We start from the raw sequence: 17,999 nt of genomic DNA on the forward strand, positions 1-17,999 counted from the left end.
TTATTAAATCCAGGGGAGAAAGTTGCTAGAGTAACAGTGTTTGTTTTAGCATACATTTTGTGAAGGATATGAGGTTTGAAACTAAAATGTTATGTCATTATTTACTGACATAAATCCTCAGATCATCCCAGTGATTTACCAGAAAAATACAAATATTATGAGAAACGCACCAAAAATATGAGCCAAAATTCTGGACATTCTGTGAAAATCTGGGCAGCTGAGTGGTATTTCTACAGCCGATTGGCTGATGAAGCTGTGTAAACAGTCTAGCACCTCAGCGATATACTGGGTGGGGATCACCTGGTTGTGTGGTATCCTTATTAACTGGAAAGTCATATCCTGGTGTTGGTACAGAGTGCATTGGACTGAGCAGAGTTTTGAATAATATGTCTGGCATATTCTACATAGCACTGTGATTTCTTGGTATGTCAGTGGCAGAACAGTATAGAGTAATGTGATGAACCGCTGACAGACATTTGATTATAGGTTCATAGAAGGTTACTAGGCTATTGGCCCTGAGGCCCTTATAACCCTAGCAGACAAGAGTATAGACCATGTTTAGATATGTCAGTATTTAGAGCCCCTGTCCAGCAGGGACACAGGTGGAATCCCAGGACTGTATTTTCTGTTTCCCATCCAGTTATCCAGGGTGCACTTCAAAAGGGCAATTGAGGTACTCTGCTTGACTTGGACAGGGAGTATATTCCACATATAGGAGAGTCTGTGGGAAACATATTTGTTACACCAACAAGTCCTATTCATACCACAGACCAGGTTGATGCTGTGCATACAGACTGCTCAAGGAGAGCTTGACTTCCAGGTATGCAGCAGTCCTATTAAGACAGGGTCTTGATTGCTTCGTATTCCAGATAGAGTTCAACTCTGAGAAGTCTGTAAGAAACTGAGTAGAGGGGCAGTGCTTTTAGCTTATCTGTGTAGGGTAGGTGTTTGAGGCCTGAATTCTCCAGGTGAGGAACCTCTGTGGTTTCTCCAGCTGCTGCATGTGCTTTGTGAGGTGCATGCTGAAGGGGGTGCTGTACTGTAATTGGCCTTATAAGGGTAGAATACATGGATCTTATGATCTCTGTGTCCCTGGATGAGATACACATACTTATGAGATGGGCCATGTAGAAAGCTTTCCGTACAACGGTAGCAACATGGTGGTCAGAAGTCAGGTTGCTATCAACCTGGGTGACCAAATCCCTCACTAGTGATTGTATACGTAGGGCATTGTTGATAATGTGATAATATGTGGGGACGACAATCTCCCCAAAGGGGATGATGATGTATTTTCTGGCATTCAGCTTGAGGCCATGTTTCTGGCAGCAGTAATTTGTTTGTGTGAGACCCTCTTGGAGGACGTCCATATCACTTGAGGAATAGATGACTGTGCCCAGCTTGCAGTCATCTGCAAACCTGGTCAGAAATAGGCCACTGGTTTTGGCCTGTACCTCAGAGAAGTATATCCCATATAACAGAGGCCCCAAAACCGACCCTTGGGGTTTGCTGCTTGTTACGAGTCTACTGCTTGAGTTGGCTATCCCATTATTATTAGGTGGACTCTATCAGTGAGCCAGTTTGCTACCCATCTGTTAACATATTGATTGATGCATAGTTGACAGAGTTTATCTGCTATAGCCAAGTGGGAAATAGTGTTGAAGGCTTTGTCGAAGTCAAGGTGGGTGGTGTGCACCATCTTTTCCTCATCCTTAGCTTTTGTGGCTGTCTCAAAAAGTGTACCAGATTTAACAGACATACCTCCCCTTGACAAGGCCAAACTGTGTGTAGTCAAGTATTTAGAGTTTGTCAATGTTCCTGTTACTGAGGTCCATGATAATCCGTTGCATGGCCTATTTGATCAGGCTAGTTAGGCTGATGTGTCTATAAGTTCCTGGATCAGTGGACACTCCACCTTTGTGTAAAGGGATGACAGTGGCTGTACTTCACTCTGCAGGGAAAAAGACAGTTCTCAGGCTTTGGTTGACTAGGGTGCCCAATAGTGCTGAAAGTTCATGTCTGGGTTCATGTAGGATGCAGCCTAGGAAGGATGGACTTCACACCTCTGAGTGTACCTGTTTAGCAGGTTGTCCATCATTGCACCCCTACATCTGCTGTGGTCTTCAGACGGTTTGTGTTGCAATGTTATTATAAGGCTAAATGTTGGCCCTAGCTGTCAAACCATCACAGACTGACATCTGGACAGGCCCACATATGACAGTCCGACACAGGCCCACACATGAGGACAGGGTGTTAATATTTCTCTGCCAAACATAGACAGTTGGAAGACCGGTTTGGTATTACCTTGCTTTTCTTATGGGTATAATGTCTGCTTCTCCACTGTCTGCCATTGATGTTTTCACATCAACCTTTATTGTTTTGCAAATAGTTTGGCAGGTAAATGCAATATTATGACAAGCAGAACAGATATACAAGGCATACTTGTGGTCCTTCTGTGACACCCTGTTATTCCAGGGGTATGGCTGGTGCCCACTGATCTGTTGTCAGTACTGACACAGTAAGGTGGCAGCTATTTATAATCTGGCAGTACACTGATTTTCAAGAACTGCTGTCCTACTAGGCACCGTGTAGGTTACTCTGAGCTGTGTACTGTCCATATGTGTGCCCCCCTTTCCCTGAAATGTCCAGCTTTCCTGCAGTAATAGATATTGACTTTTGGACAGTGTGTACAACTCCTACCATAGGTGTAGCTGACATGCAAAATACTTGGCACAGAAAGTCTTGAAACATGGACATTGTCAGCCACAGTACTGTCCCTAGACCACTAAGCTACAACAGCCAAGAGTAAGTGCTGCCTACTTCATGGCAGTATTAACCATGCATATGCATAGCTCATTGACCCTGCATATTGTGGACATGAAACAAGTTATCAGGTTGATTGGGACAGCCTTGGGAATGTGTGCTGTGCTGCTATTACCATACAAACATAACTGTTACTGCAATTCTATGGGAACACTCAACAGTACACATTTGCACAGGCTGTCCAGATGCTTGCTTTACATTTTGGTTCCATTTAGCATAGTATTGTGCTTATCTTGGAGAATACTGGCATATCACTAAAGACAGAAGGTTAAAAAATAATGACAGACATTTGAGCTTCAGACTTCTTACCCTTCAGAGACTTAATGCAACTGCAACACCTGCTGTGATATCACTGTGTAAGCTTGTAAGAATATTTCATCATTGTCCATATTTGTGGGCCTTTGCCACACATTTCTTTATGGCTTTGTATAGCTGACTTGCTGGAAGAGGCCAAGAGGTGTGTATGGGACTCCAACATTGGCATCCATGCATGTGACCTATGACCCCACATTTTTTTAGTCCCCCACATATACTGCAGTAAGTTTTGTCACCTAAGGGACTACTGCATATTCTGAGGAAACCAATACTTGGTGGACATTTCCTGTTCTCCCACATAGCTGTCAGTGGTCTGCTGCTATCCCAGTAGGCCACCCCATTCCCTTGCATACATGCAGCAATACCATAGATACGCTACCACAACATACTACTCCATTTATTTGCTGTTAAGAAGAGTGACTTACCTTGTGCCTGCAGCAGTTGTGAGGATGGTGTTTCAGGGCTGACTCTGTCAGATGTATGCAGTACACAGCCTATACATGGTAAGGTACAGGTAGTGTGATGTGTGTGGCATCCTTATTCCTGTGTGTGTGTGTCAGAGAGAGTTGTCAGTCCCTGGGTCCTTAAGGTGTCAGTGTATGTGATATGTGTTGCCTCTTTGCCAAGGCCAGGGTGTACTGAGCATGCCTATGTCTGCCTACAGGGACAGGATGAGAGGGATCCGAGTCCGAGTCTCCCTATGCCTGTGAGGACTTTGGCAATGGTGGGGGGCTGTGCGCCCCTTCCCTGTGATGTTCCTGCTGCAGCTGTTTCCACAGGATCATATTGTGTAGCATGACATATACTATGAACATGTTTGCACATGTGGCTGGAGAGTATTGCAGGGCTCCACAAGATATGTCAAGGCAGCGGAACCATGACTTGAACAGCCTAAACACACATTCTATGATGTTCCTAGTTTGTGAGAGTGCCTCATTATGGCGTTCTTCAGTGTGTGTGTGTGTGTGTGTGTGTGTGTGTGTGTGTGTGTGTGTGTGTGTGTGTGTGTGCGTGCATGCATTTCTGATCGGTGTCATCATCCATGGTTCCAGTGAGTAGCCAGCATCCCCCACTAGATGGCCATACAGGATGTCCCCCCTGGCAAATAACTGGTACAGCTGTGATGCATGACAGATGTGAGAGTTGTGATAACTGCCAGGGCTGCCAGCACACATTCATGATAATGCCCTGGGCATTACACATGACCTGGCAGTTGATTGAGTGATACCCTTTGTGGCTGACGTAGACTCTACCCTCTTCACTGGGTGGTGCTTTGATGTGGACATGAGTGCAGTCTATAGCACTCAGTACCTCTGGGTAATGTGCTACATGGTGGAGGAGATGCATATTGCTGTTCCTCTCCTCAGAAGTGCTGGGGAAATAAATGTGCTCACTGGCATCTCTTAGCATGACATCCAGGAAATGGTGGAGTACCCCTTATGTCTGTGAGACCCCCCATGATGTCCCCAATAGGTCTTTGGAAAGTACCTGTAGCTAGTATTCTTAAGTCTACACATACCTTTGTTTCCACTGGAATGGGTTCCCCTCTATTGGCTTTGGGTCTGAGGTGAGGTCGGCAGAGCTCAGTGAGTTACTGTAGTATGTCCCTATCCACCCTGTAGCTCTCTACTATCTCCAACTCATGTAGCCCCTGAAAGGTTATCCTGGGTCTGAACAGTCTTCTCTTCCTCAGTCTGGGCCGGTTGTCAGCATCATCTTCATCACTACCTTAAGTCTGTAGCATGTAGAGATGTAGCAAAGCAGCAGCAGCCCCTATCATTTTGTCAGTTAAAATTCCCAAGTGTGTACTCCAATTGTGCAGAGCATGTGGGAAAAATCAGATTGAAGTGTGTCTGCATACCGGTGTGCTGTAAATGCAACCTGTATGATTGGCTGACTATGACACATTCAACCTGCCAGCTGCATTACTGAGGGGTTTGAATGGGCCAGTGTGAATGCCAGAGAGATTATTATTCATTTATAGTCGATTGCCGTTTGTCAAGGTGTTTATATTTTTATAATTTTTTTTTATTTATTTGCTGTACTTTTATGCCCTGTGCAATACCGCTGCTTGAGTGTAAACACTTCTAAGCAGATCTGACCCTCCCATGTACATGAGCACGCTTAGCCTTTCTTCAACCAGCTAAGCACAGTTAAGCAGCCTCAGGCACACCCCCTTGCTTAGCTGTGCTTAGTTGAGCGCAAACATAAGCCATTGAGCTCCAATGTGCTTACACAAAGTATGACACACCCCCCTTTCATGTCAGCTGCCTCTTCTACCTACAACACCATGTTGTAGCCCCTACACGGTTAGGTACCTGCGTACACGGTGGCCCATTTTGCTATTCAGTAAACTTAGCTCATTTACATACACCTAATTGCGTATACTCTAATTACACCACTACACAAGAGTCTATGTCCTTAACAATCACTATAACCTGCCATTGTATGAGTCTGCATGCTGGGCAGTATAATGGGAAAATTAATTTTACCTTAAATAATCCCCTTTTACTATTTTTATTTTATTTTTTGTAAGATCGCATGTTTGGGCGCTGCTGTGCTCCACTAAAATATGGCATATGCCAAAAAAAACATTTTTGATTTTTAACATTTTGCATCAGATTTACATGGCAATGACCACAGTTTTGGCCATTGGCATGCCTAATGCAACTAATACATGATTTTGTTTTAGTTGTCACAGCCCCATTTTTTTATTTATTTTTTTTTGCAGTCCAGTACATGGTTACTTTCCACATACATTTTTACTGCAGATGTGGCTCCTACATGGTTGCCTGTATGCTTCCTGGATCAGAATTTCACCTCAATTGCATAGTTTTCACCAGCAAATGAGGTGATTTGCATTATGCGATCACCTCTGTGGCTGAACAGTGCTAGGAGTGTCATGCACGCCTCCAGCCTTACTTCCTGGATCACTCAGCTTCTGAACTCTGTGTTCGGGCCACACCACTATGCTTACACTGAGATTAACTCTCTGTAGGCATTACTAAATTACCCCCCTAGACTATATACATATAAAGACTTCTGTACTGTACTCTCCTAGATGTCTAAACATTCCAGGTACTCAGACAGTGCTAGGAAGAAGATCTGGTGATATTCGTTGAATTAGCTGTAGTAGTAAGGACTCTTACTAGAAACATGGAGATTACAATGAACATGCTGTAAGAAAAGTTCTGTATAAGCAAATATGGTGTGGTTTGCATGTTTAAAAATATCCACTGCTTCACTTTTTTTCTACTGACAGTGATCAATATACTTCAACTTAGCTGAATGTTTTAAAGGAGTGAGTTTGCTTTCAACTTGGCTGCACTTTTATTCCGTAAATAAAGGTCACATTACTCAATGTTCAAGGTAGAAGGTAAACTGAAGCAGACTATAAAAGCTTAAAAGAGATTCCCTCTCAAACCATATTATAAAAACCTTAATTCATTTAAAAGATTAGTAACCATGTTGCAATTCATCATGTTGGCAATACCCATCTTAGCTAGTTGGTTTTCTTTATCTATTGTTATTCTTCTTTCATTTTTCTCTCTTTGCTATTTTTATTTCAAATCCAAAAGTTCAAAAACATACAAGTTTCCACCAGGGCCGGCACCACTTCCATTGATAGGGAACCTTCACCTACTGAATATGAAGAACCCGGACATCTCTTTAACGCAGGTGAGTTAACAGAAAACTACTAGAGATATATTTATTTTCTACAAAGGGATATAAGTTAAATATCTAAGGTATATGCACTATAATATATTTAAAGTGTAATTTAAAACTATTTTATTCAATTTGCCTAAAATTATTTCTGCTAATCATATAATTGACATATCAGTGATCTGTGCTACATTAAAACATCTGGACTTAAGCAGTTTATTTTAAAGATTGCACTTATTATTAAAAAGTATCTGAAGGACATTTTCAGGTAGTCACCTCGTTATACTTAATACCAATCCCCCCATTCCACCTTGCACTGACTCATCCAACTACCTCTACTATTACTTCATCCCACTCAAAACAATCCCTCCCCTACCAAAAACTGACCTTCTAATATCTATTGTGCTATACTCTCCAATCTCAAATATACTGTTACCCTCTCCATGCATAATATTTTCCTAACCTACTAATGACTAGTAGCTATATATTTTGAAATGTTAAACCTACAACTGAGTTTATAACAAAAATATTCACTTTATGTAAATGTTGAAATTTCTGTACTGAATTATGTCTTTCATTTTTGTAACATTGTGACAAGCCAATTGCAAATATCATAGAGCTTATCTGTAAATGTTTAATTAGCTGTATGAACTATGTTCTTTTGTAACATGTGAAATGTAACTTGTAATTATTGTGGAGCTTTTCTCCCCGCCCTCCACTGAAAATGGGCTCTTCTTGGCCCAGTGGACATCCCCGGTCATCAAACTTAAATAAATGAATAAATAAAATGTTGAATGATAGTGCAGCTTTAGGCCCATGGTTGAAAATTACACAGTTTAGGCTATTCCACTTAGTTACTTAACAAAGGAATATGCTGTTTTATTTTGTTATAACACACTGATATTTTGTTATTATTATTTCAATAATGATTTAATATACATTGCATTTTTATTAAGCAAATATATGAAATGTAACAAAATTGAAAGATGAATGAAACCAATAAATCTTCAGATATAGGAGCAAAACAGGAACCACTTGTGTATATCCTTGTTGTAAACAATGCCATTCCTTTTATGTGGGAAAAACCGAAAGAAAATTAAAAAGGAGAATTTTTGAGCACCTGAATGATATAAAGAATTGTAAAGAAAGCAATGCTCTGTATAAACATAGCTCAGTATGTAAAGAAGCTAGCTTTATATTTTCTGTTATTGAGCACACTGAAAGAGACATTAGAGGAGGGCCGTGGGAAGAAAGACTGGAGTATAGGGAACTTTGGTGGCAAGTGACCCTAGAAGCATATAATGCACCAGGACTTAATGAACACACTAGTATTATTCCCCTTCTAAAGTTACGTGCAGCTAAATTGTGATGCAATATATGTATGTATTTTTTGATACCTAATTTTAAATGATGGAATATTCCAATACACAGTTTTAAACGATTGTATATATATGAGCATGGGGATATTTGATTTCTAAGGTCTCTACTATGTTTTACAAATTACATATTTTATGTATTAATTTTTTACATATTGCTATAGCAATTATTTGAATGTAAAGAGGTGCAACAACCACAAATGACCACTGGATGGCAATCTTGATTATTTTACCTCAGTGTTCTGGGTTTGGATTTTGGGCGGCCACTGTGGTGCAGTGGTTAGCATTGCCGCCTCACAGGAAGAGGTTCTCCGGTTCGATCCCTGGCTGGGGTGCCTTCTGTGCGGAGTCTGCATGTCCTCCCTGTGGTCGCGTGGGTTTCCTCCAGGTGCTCCGGTTTCCTCCCACATCCCAAAGACATGCTGCAGGTGGATTGGACACTCTAAATTGGCCCTAGGTGTGCGTGTGAGTGTGCCTTCTGTGGAAGGTTGGGCGCCAGGCTGGCAACTCGACACCGTAAAACTCCACTGCTACTCAATGTGCGGACCAGGTGATCTGCTGTGGCTACTAACCGGGAAAAGAAGAAGAAGTTCTGGGTTTGAATTTTATCATTGAAAGAGCTTAAAACAATTTTATTATATTGACATTTTATTTTCATATGTTTTATAATAGTGAATTTACATGTCTTTTAAGCTAAGGTTTTTATAAGGATGATCTTTACATCTGTTTTATGTATTTTTAATTATTTTTAACGATATTATCCTGCTGTAAAAAGTTTTAATGCTGGGATTTGAACTTAATTGCTGTAATTGATTTTAATTATCCAATTTAATAAGGTATAAAAGGACTGGGTAGACAGAGGCTTTTATCTGATGAAGTGCATCTGGTAAACGAAACGCAGTGGTTCAAGAGTGTTAATGCAGCTTTTCCTGGCGTGTACCTTTTGTGGTTTGGTTTTCACTTGTCTGCTTTTGGTTGAATAAAATCCAAGGATATACACAAGTGGTTCCTGTTTTGCTCCTATATCTGAAAATATATGAAATGTATTTAAAGGTACAAATTTCAGAGTGGAGATGTTTTCCTTTTTTCAATAACAAAACCAAATGAAAAATGAACTCAGTTGAAAACTGAACCTAGTGATGAAGCTAATGCAATGCCCTGTATAAATAACATTTTAAAATATTTTCTTTTATACAGTATTTGATCATTTATAGGTCTTATAAATGAATTTTTCCAGTAACAGCTTTCTTGAAGTGCATTTCTATGTTTTGTTCCTGCTTGTAAGCCAGAGTAAAAACAAGTTAAATAATCTTTTTAAGTATAAAACATTAAACTGTATATATATATATATATATATATATATATATATATAGAGAGAGAGAGAGAGAGAGAGAGAGTTCTGACTACACCCTAAATGACCTATGTTTGATTAGTGACACAAAAAGCTGGAAGAACTAGGTAGAAGAGGGGGCATTATTAGACTAATCTGACTCCACTGTTGTGCCAATATCTATGGGGGGGTGAGCGATGTATGTCAAGCATTAGCTAACAACCATACCACAAGTAAGCAAGATGTATCGGCATATATAGCTGCATTCATGTTCCTGCCTATGTGGCAATTATAGGATTATCACAGACAAGACAATGAGGGGTTAATGGTAAGGGTACCTCACATGTTTTATTGCACCAACTGCCATTTCATTGGAGAAACATATAGGTTATTAGGCACAACCCTAATTAGGAAACAAATTAGCCATTGACTTTTGGCTAAGATGGAGTACAAGTGGGCCTGTGTCCCACTCCTACGAATGAATGGATCTGCTGGATGTCGGGGAGCTTAATGGTCTGTGATAATATAGAAAAATCTCAAATATACTGTTACCCTCTCCATGCATATTTTCCTAACCTACTAATGACTAGTAGCTGTATATTTTGAAATGTTAAACCTACAACTGAGTTTATAACAAAAATATTCACTTTATGTAAATGTTGAAATTTCTGTACTGAATTATGTCTTTCATTTTTGTAACATTTTGACAAGCCAATTGCAAATAGCATAGAGCTTATCTGTAAATGTTTAATTAGCTGTATGAACTATGTTCTTTTGTAACATGTGAAATGTAACTTGTAATTATTGTGGAGCTTTTCTCCCCGCCCTCCACTGAAAATGGGCTCTTCTTGGCCCAGTGGACTTCCCCGGTCATCAAACTTAAATAAATTAATAAATAAAATGTTGAATGATAGTGCAGCTTTAGGCCCATGGTTGAAAATTACACAGTTTAGGCCATTCCACTTAGTTACTTAACAAAGGAATATGCTGTTTTATTTTGTTATAACACACTGATATTTTGTTATTATTATTTCAATAATGATTTAATATACATTGCATTTTTATTAAGCAAATATATGAAATGTAACAAAATTGAAAGATGAATGAAACCAATAAATCTTCAGATATAGGAGCAAAACAGGAACCACTTGTGTATATCCTTGTTGTAAACAATGCCATTCCTTTTATGTGGGAAAAACCGAAAGAAAATTAAAAAGGAGAATTTTTGAGCACCTGAATGATATAAAGAATTGTAAAGAAAGCAATGCTCTGTATAAACATAGCTCAGTATGTAAAGAAGCTAGCTTTATATTTTCTGTTATTGAGCACACTGAAAGAGACATTAGAGGAGGGCCGTGGGAAGAAAGACTGGAGTATAGGGAACTTTGGTGGCAAGTGACCCTAGAAGCATATAATGCACCAGGACTTAATGAACACACTAGTATTATTCCCCTTCTAAAGTTACGTGCAGCTAAATTGTGATGCAATATATGTATGTATTTTTTGATACCTAATTTTAAATGATGGAATATTCCAATACACAGTTTTAAACGATTGTATATATATGAGCATGGGGATATTTGATTTCTAAGGTCTCTACTATGTTTTACAAATTACATATTTTATGTATTAATTTTTTACATATTGCTATAGCAATTATTTGAATGTAAAGAGGTGCAACAACCACAAATGACCACTGGATGGCAATCTTGATTATTTTACCTCAGTGTTCTGGGTTTGGATTTTGGGCGGCCACTGTGGTGCAGTGGTTAGCATTGCCGCCTCACAGGAAGAGGTTCTCCGGTTCGATCCCTGGCTGGGGTGCCTTCTGTGCGGAGTCTGCATGTCCTCCCTGTGGTCGCGTGGGTTTCCTCCAGGTGCTCCGGTTTCCTCCCACATCCCAAAGACATGCTGCAGGTGGATTGGACACTCTAAATTGGCCCTAGGTGTGCGTGTGAGTGTGCCTTCTGTGGAAGGTTGGGCACCAGGCTGGCAACTCGACACCGTAAAACTCCACTGCTACTCAATGTGCGGACCAGGTGATCTGCTGTGGCGACCCCTAACCGGGAAAAGAAGAAGAAGTTCTGGGTTTGAATTTTATCATTGAAAGAGCTTAAAACAATTTTATTATATTGACATTTTATTTTCATATGTTTTATAATAGTGAATTTACATGTCTTTTAAGCTAAGGTTTTTATAAGGATGATCTTTACATCTGTTTTATGTATTTTTAATTATTTTTAACGATATTATCCTGCTGTAAAAAGTTTTTAATGCTGGGATTTGAACTTAATTGCTGTAATTGATTTTAATTATCCAATTTAATAAGGTATAAAAGGACTGGGTAGACAGAGGCTTTTATCTGATGAAGTGCATCTGGTAAACGAAAACGCAGTGGTTCAAGAGTGTTAATGCAGCTTTTCCTGGCGTGTACCTTTTGTGGTTTGGTTTTCACTTGTCTGCTTTTGGTTGAATAAAATCCAAGGATATACACAAGTGGTTCCTGTTTTGCTCCTATATCTGAAAATATATGAAATGTATTTAAAGGTACAAATTTCAGAGTGGAGATGTTTTCCTTTTTTCAATAACAAAACCAAATGAAAAATGAACTCAGTTGAAAACTGAACCTAGTGATGAAGCTAATGCAATGCCCTGTATAAATAACATTTTAAAATATTTTCTTTTATACAGTATTTGATCATTTATAGGTCTTATAAATGAATTTTTCCAGTAACAGCTTTCTTGAAGTGCATTTCTATGTTTTGTTCCTGCTTGTAAGCCAGAGTAAAAACAAGTTAAATAATCTTTTTAAGTATAAAACATTAAAGTGTATATATATATATATATATATATATATATATATATATAGAGAGAGAGAGAGAGAGAGAGAAAGTTCTGACTACACCCTAAATGACCTACGTTTGATTAGTGACACAAAAAGCTGGAAGAACTAGGTAGAAGAGGGGGCATTATTGGACTAATCTGACTCCACTGTTGTGCCAATATCTATGGGGGGGTGAGCGATGTATGTCAAGCATTAGCTAACAACCATACCACAAGTAAGCAAGATGTATCGGCATATGTAGCTGCATTCATGTTCCTGCCTATGTGGCAATTATATGATTATCACAGACAAGACAATGAGGGGTTAATGGTAAGGGTACCTCACATGTTTTATTGCACCAACTGCCATTTCATTGGAGAAACATATAGGTTATTAGGCACAACCCTAATTAGGAAACAAATTAGCCATTGACTTTTGGCTAAGATGGAGTACAAGTGGGCCTGTGTCCCACTCCTACGAATGAATGGATCTGTTGGATGTCGGGGAGCTTAATGGTCTGTGATAATATAGAAAAAGGCAACAAAAAACAAGGTAAACTAAGGCTTGATTATCTACCTACACAATATGAATTTTTACCATTTTCTTTTCAGTAAACAGCATACAGATATGAATCGTTTGACCTGGTCTGATTGATCAGTAACTTTGGTCTGAATCCACAGAGCTGTGTGTTAACACAGAGCTAATGCCAAACAGGCAGACAAAATAGTAGTACAGAACAGACTAAATAACAAATGAGGAATAAATATTGTGAGCAGGCAAATCATCATGCTTCAGGAAGGAAAGCAAGGTGAAGAGAAAATGTTGCAAATGAAGATAAGTAATGTAGTGAAAGATTACCAAGAAAATAAAAGCTGTGATTCTGCACTTTAATGCAAAGGACTCATAAGAATGCAAATATGAAATACAGCTGATAGCATGAGATGTTCCCCATGCTGGTAGGATAGTGGTGCAGCCATCAAAGGAAGAATAAAGTAAGGGGATCGTATGAAGCAGTGAAAGGATGTAGGTTAGCCAAACCTGGTGAGACATAAACCAGGCTAGGGAATAGCTGGGTTAACAATTAACAATTACTTATCAACTGTTCTTTATTAAAGCTATCCAGAAGAGCTAAGTATGTATCTACAAATATTGCTTACCCACACATAAAAATCTGTGATATTTTTCGCACACACACACACACACACACACACACACACACACACACACACACACACACACACACATTTATAGTCAAAACTTCAGGAGACTGGCATTAGAATATTAACTGCAGAAGTTAAAAAAAAAGAGATTGAGATCATAACTTGCATGCTCCGAGACACAAGCTTGAACTATGCAAGACAAAACTACTGTTTTTCTGTTTTTTTTTTTTTTTTGTGGAGGGGGAACCTCTGCACCCCACACCCCATTCTGATTATATATACTAATTCCAGGATTGTGCATTTCCTAGGATATGGGCATATTCCTCAACCCCATTATGCCAACAATACAGATGACATTTGGGAGTTTTGTTTAGAAAATGCACGTATGTCGATATGTATATGTGTGCACATGAATGCACAGGCATGTATGGGATCACATACACATATAAATATATACTAACAACTCACAGCTTTAATATGAGAGTTCTAACTGCTAGATAGTCCAGTCAGTTACAGCAGTGTGTCATATATCTCAATCGACCTTGATTTTGTAGACCTGCCCTAATTTTTCTATATATTTTTTTACCTGTCCGTCATAAAATGTTAAATTTTCTGGTAAGTCACTTAGAATGAGAGCAGTCAATAATGCAAGTCTTCTCTTGCTCAGAAAATGCACATTGATGCAAAACCTGTTACTTTATGCCTGCTCATCATTTTTGCCTTTGTTCAGAGTTATTGGTCAATGAATTTGAAAGATATAACATGGGTACATCACAGATATCAGAAGATGATTTAAAATCATATCTCTCACCTGCAGACACTGAACATCTTGGCAATGGCTCATGAAAAGTAGGAACAGCTAGCAAAAAAGTCTGAAAAAATAATTAGCATAACATTTGCATACATAATAGTATAACTCTTCCTACTAACAGGACTATGGAATACTCACACTTGGAAACAAAAGTTTAAGTATCTGAAGGTGACAAAATGATATGAATCATTAGCAGCTGTTATTAATATTTTCATCTGTTTGTTAGCAAGGTAGACCTACTGAACAACAGTGTCCCTTTTCAGTGTGACATTGGGGCACTGTGTGGTTAAGCAACTTGCTCAGAATCACGTAGTAGGAAACTAGAGGTTGAGAGTATCATACCCTGTAACTTGGAATACAAACAGCAGCTCAATAATAACTCATATCCTTGATAATTTTGTGGACATTCACATTCAGATTTTCATAAACAAGAAAGTAACATGATATTAAGAGTCATAGTGTGAAACATCAGGGAGCAGGATGGAGACAGACAAATTACATTGACACTGTCCCTGTACATGTACAAAACAATAAACTGGAAACGTTGTTAAATGTTTGATAGTAATTATGAATCATCAAATCATCATCATCATTCATCATCATTACCATCAACTCCCTTTTTTCTCATTGCGTACAGTGGGTTGGGGTGTTGTGTCAAGTGTCACCATCTCTGTTGATTCAGTGCCACTCTCTTACCTTCTCTAACAGTTTTCCCTGAAAGTCATAGATCTTCTTGCACACAATCCATCCGTCCATCTCTTTGCTGGATGCCCTCATTTCTTCTTGAATTCTTTCTCTCTGTTCCAAATCTTCTTTACATATTGTCTAGTCTTTTATTGCCCATCTGTCTGAACCACTGTAATCTGTCTTCTTTGATGTTCTCTGCAAGTGGAGCTACTTGGGCTTCTGCTCTGAAGTGCCCATTCTTCATCTGTCCCACAGAGAGCATCCTACTCCCCATCTTCAATTGTATCACCTCTAGCTTCTACAGCTGCTCTGGCTTCACTGCCCATGTTGCTGTACCATACCAAGGTATTAGTCACACCACTGTTTTGTACACCTTTCTTTTCAGCTTCTTGGGCATTCTTCTGTCATAAACTATCCCTCACATTCTACACCTCTTGGCTGCAGCCCCTCTGATTCTAGCTTTGACTTCCTCATTGAGACTTCCTTCTCCTCAACCACCCCTCCCAGATACTTGAAGCTGTCAACCTGTTTCACTAGTTTCCCTTCAATCTCAGATTTCATCTTTGTTTGATTTCCACCATGTGTTGCCATTACAACTGTCTTGTCTACATTCAGTTTTATCTCATCTGCCTTCAGTCTTGCATTTCATTATTCATTTGCTGATGCTCTTGTTCAGAGTATATCTGTAATGCCACATAGTCTGAATACAATAGCTATGATTATCTGTTCCCTCTGACCTGTTTGCTAATGTAGTCCATCACTATTATGAACAGCAATGAGCATATAGCTAAACCTTGATGCGTACCCACTCCCATTGGGAACCCCTCTCAGAGTCTGAACAGTGTTTGTACTTGTGTCATTGAATTCTTTTACATAGCCTCCTCTAATTCTACCAGCATTTCTAAGACTTCTTTCCTTCACAGGACTGCCCAAATTAGCTTTTTGGGGCCTCGTCATGTACTTTACCCAGAAATACCTAGTTGGGCTCTTTCCTCATCTCAAGTTTCTTCTCAACCATTTGTCTCACTGCAAATATTAGGTCAGTTGTGCTGCATCCTGATCTGAATCTGAACTGCTCACCTTCCATCTTAATTTCTACTACTCTGCTCATCTGTCAGTCACTCTTTGCAGCACTTTCATGCAGTAGGACAGGAGTCAGAGACCTGTGTATTGCCCACAGCTCCTTGTAATAGAATGCTTATTCTCTAGTTACCTGGGCCTCACCTATCTTGCCATACTGCTATAAAGTACCCTGCAGAGCCATCTGTCCCCTAACTCGCCCACCATCTTGATTATTTTTGCCATGCCCACATCTGAGCCTGCCACTTTTCTTGACTTCCTTAGTGCTGTTGTTAATTTTTTTCTATGGTGGATTCCTTTACTTCTTTCACTCTAGGCTGTGTCATGGGCAGTACAGCTTCTGTTTGTTTCCTTCATTCAGAATGTGCTGGAATTATTCGTTCCATCTGCCTTTGATGTCATGTGGACTGGTGAGTAGGTTGTTACTTTTCTTCTAGAGGATGTCTGATGACTATCTTCTTTATGTTTATGAATTTGCTATGCAATTTGAGTTTTTCATTTCATCTGCTAAATCATTTTCTACAAGATGGTGCTGTGTCACTTTCTAGAAACTGATTGGACTTAGAACTGTATCCTGATGTAACATCCAGTCAGCAATACTGCATGTTCCTGATGCAATTTCAAGAATGATAAAAAAGTAACGGCTAATGAAAACATGCAGTAATGTACCTTAATGGGTGTCTTGCCATACAAGTATTACAGTCTTTCCACACTGTTGACTGCATTGAAGACAGACCATAGAACTCCACTTTTTCTAACACCCCCCCCCCGAAAAAAAGGTGCTGTCACTTCTTCAGAAATTTTCTCTTACTGAGGGTCTCACTTCTTGCTCCAAAACTTGACTGAACAAGAATCAGAATTTACAGTTTCAATACCTGACCCCCCCCCCCAAAAAAAAACAGAGTCACTTCCCCTTCTTCATTACTTTTTGCCTTTTACTGAGAACTCCCTAATTCCTCTCAGGTAGGCTGATGATGACTGATGCAGTGGCTGCAAAGCATGGGTCAAGTGGCAAAAAAAAAAAAAAAAAGATTAACAGCTGTTTAACTCCATGAGATAGAACGGTCATTTTCATTTACAAAGAGGCCCTGTACCAACACTAACTCATCCGCCACAAGCAGATGGCAAGCTTCACACCCCAATCAAATTATTATTAGGCTAGATGAACAAGTTCCTTCCTACTGACTACTGTAGCATGTAAACCTGCTATCCAGCTTCAGGCTTATTGCACTGTGAATGGTGAAGGGAGGAAAGTAGCAACCCTGCCATACGTATGAGAAGTAACCCAAACAAGATCCTCAGAGAAGTATTTAAGCAATAACCCATGCCTGGGTGTGGGTAAATCCAGCATTACCCACACCCAGAAGTGGGTTATTGCTATTATACAATGACATTATTTAAGAAAAAAAATACTTACTTTTCTTAAATAATGGCATTGCATAATGCCTCCTTGCTGCCCTTCCACAGCTGTCTGGTATTCTGTGGCAGTTCTGATGTACTGCGCATGCGTATGGTTACGCAGTACATCAGAGCTGTGTGTGGAAGCAACAGAGAAAGGAAGATCTCCGTTGCTTTTTAAAAGGTGTCTCACTATGTTAAAATAGTTTAACACAGCAAGATAGCAACTCATTTAACATAGCGAGACAGCTTTAAAAAAAGTAATGGAGAAAGTAAGATTTCCGTTGCTTTTTTTTAAGCTATATAACAGCAACAGTGCTCTTCAGTTCTCCGTTGCTGTCCAGCACACACACTAAAAAAGAAAAGTCCAGGTGACCGGACCTTTTTCCATTAGTACAAGTCTGATTTACAATGGATGTGCTGACCAATCAGCATGCATGTTTTGGACTATTAATGGAGGGGTTGCTCTATAATTAATGATACCACAAACCATCAAATCTGTTCATACAAGCGTGGAGTTTGCACACACAGCTTT

At 39.4% G+C, this 17,999-nt stretch overlaps 1 protein-coding gene across 1 annotated transcript in view; it reads left to right on the forward strand.

Annotated features, from left to right (window-relative positions):
* Window positions 1-6,546: 6,546 nt before the first annotated feature.
* LOC122816776 (cytochrome P450 2K6-like) overlaps window positions 6,547-17,999 on the forward strand; it is a 668,826-nt gene continuing 657,373 nt past the window's right edge. Inside the window, exon 1 of the mRNA XM_044089794.1 lies at window positions 6,547-6,813. Coding sequence (XP_043945729.1) covers window positions 6,601-6,813 — 213 coding nt within the window. The 5' untranslated portion in view covers window positions 6,547-6,600. The remainder of the gene's footprint in view (window positions 6,814-17,999) is intronic.

The sequence above is a fragment of the Protopterus annectens genome, chromosome 12.part0 (assembly GCF_019279795.1).
Source record: "Protopterus annectens isolate FY-2018-M chromosome 12.part0, PAN1.0, whole genome shotgun sequence".
NCBI lineage: Eukaryota > Metazoa > Chordata > Ceratodontiformes > Protopteridae > Protopterus > Protopterus annectens.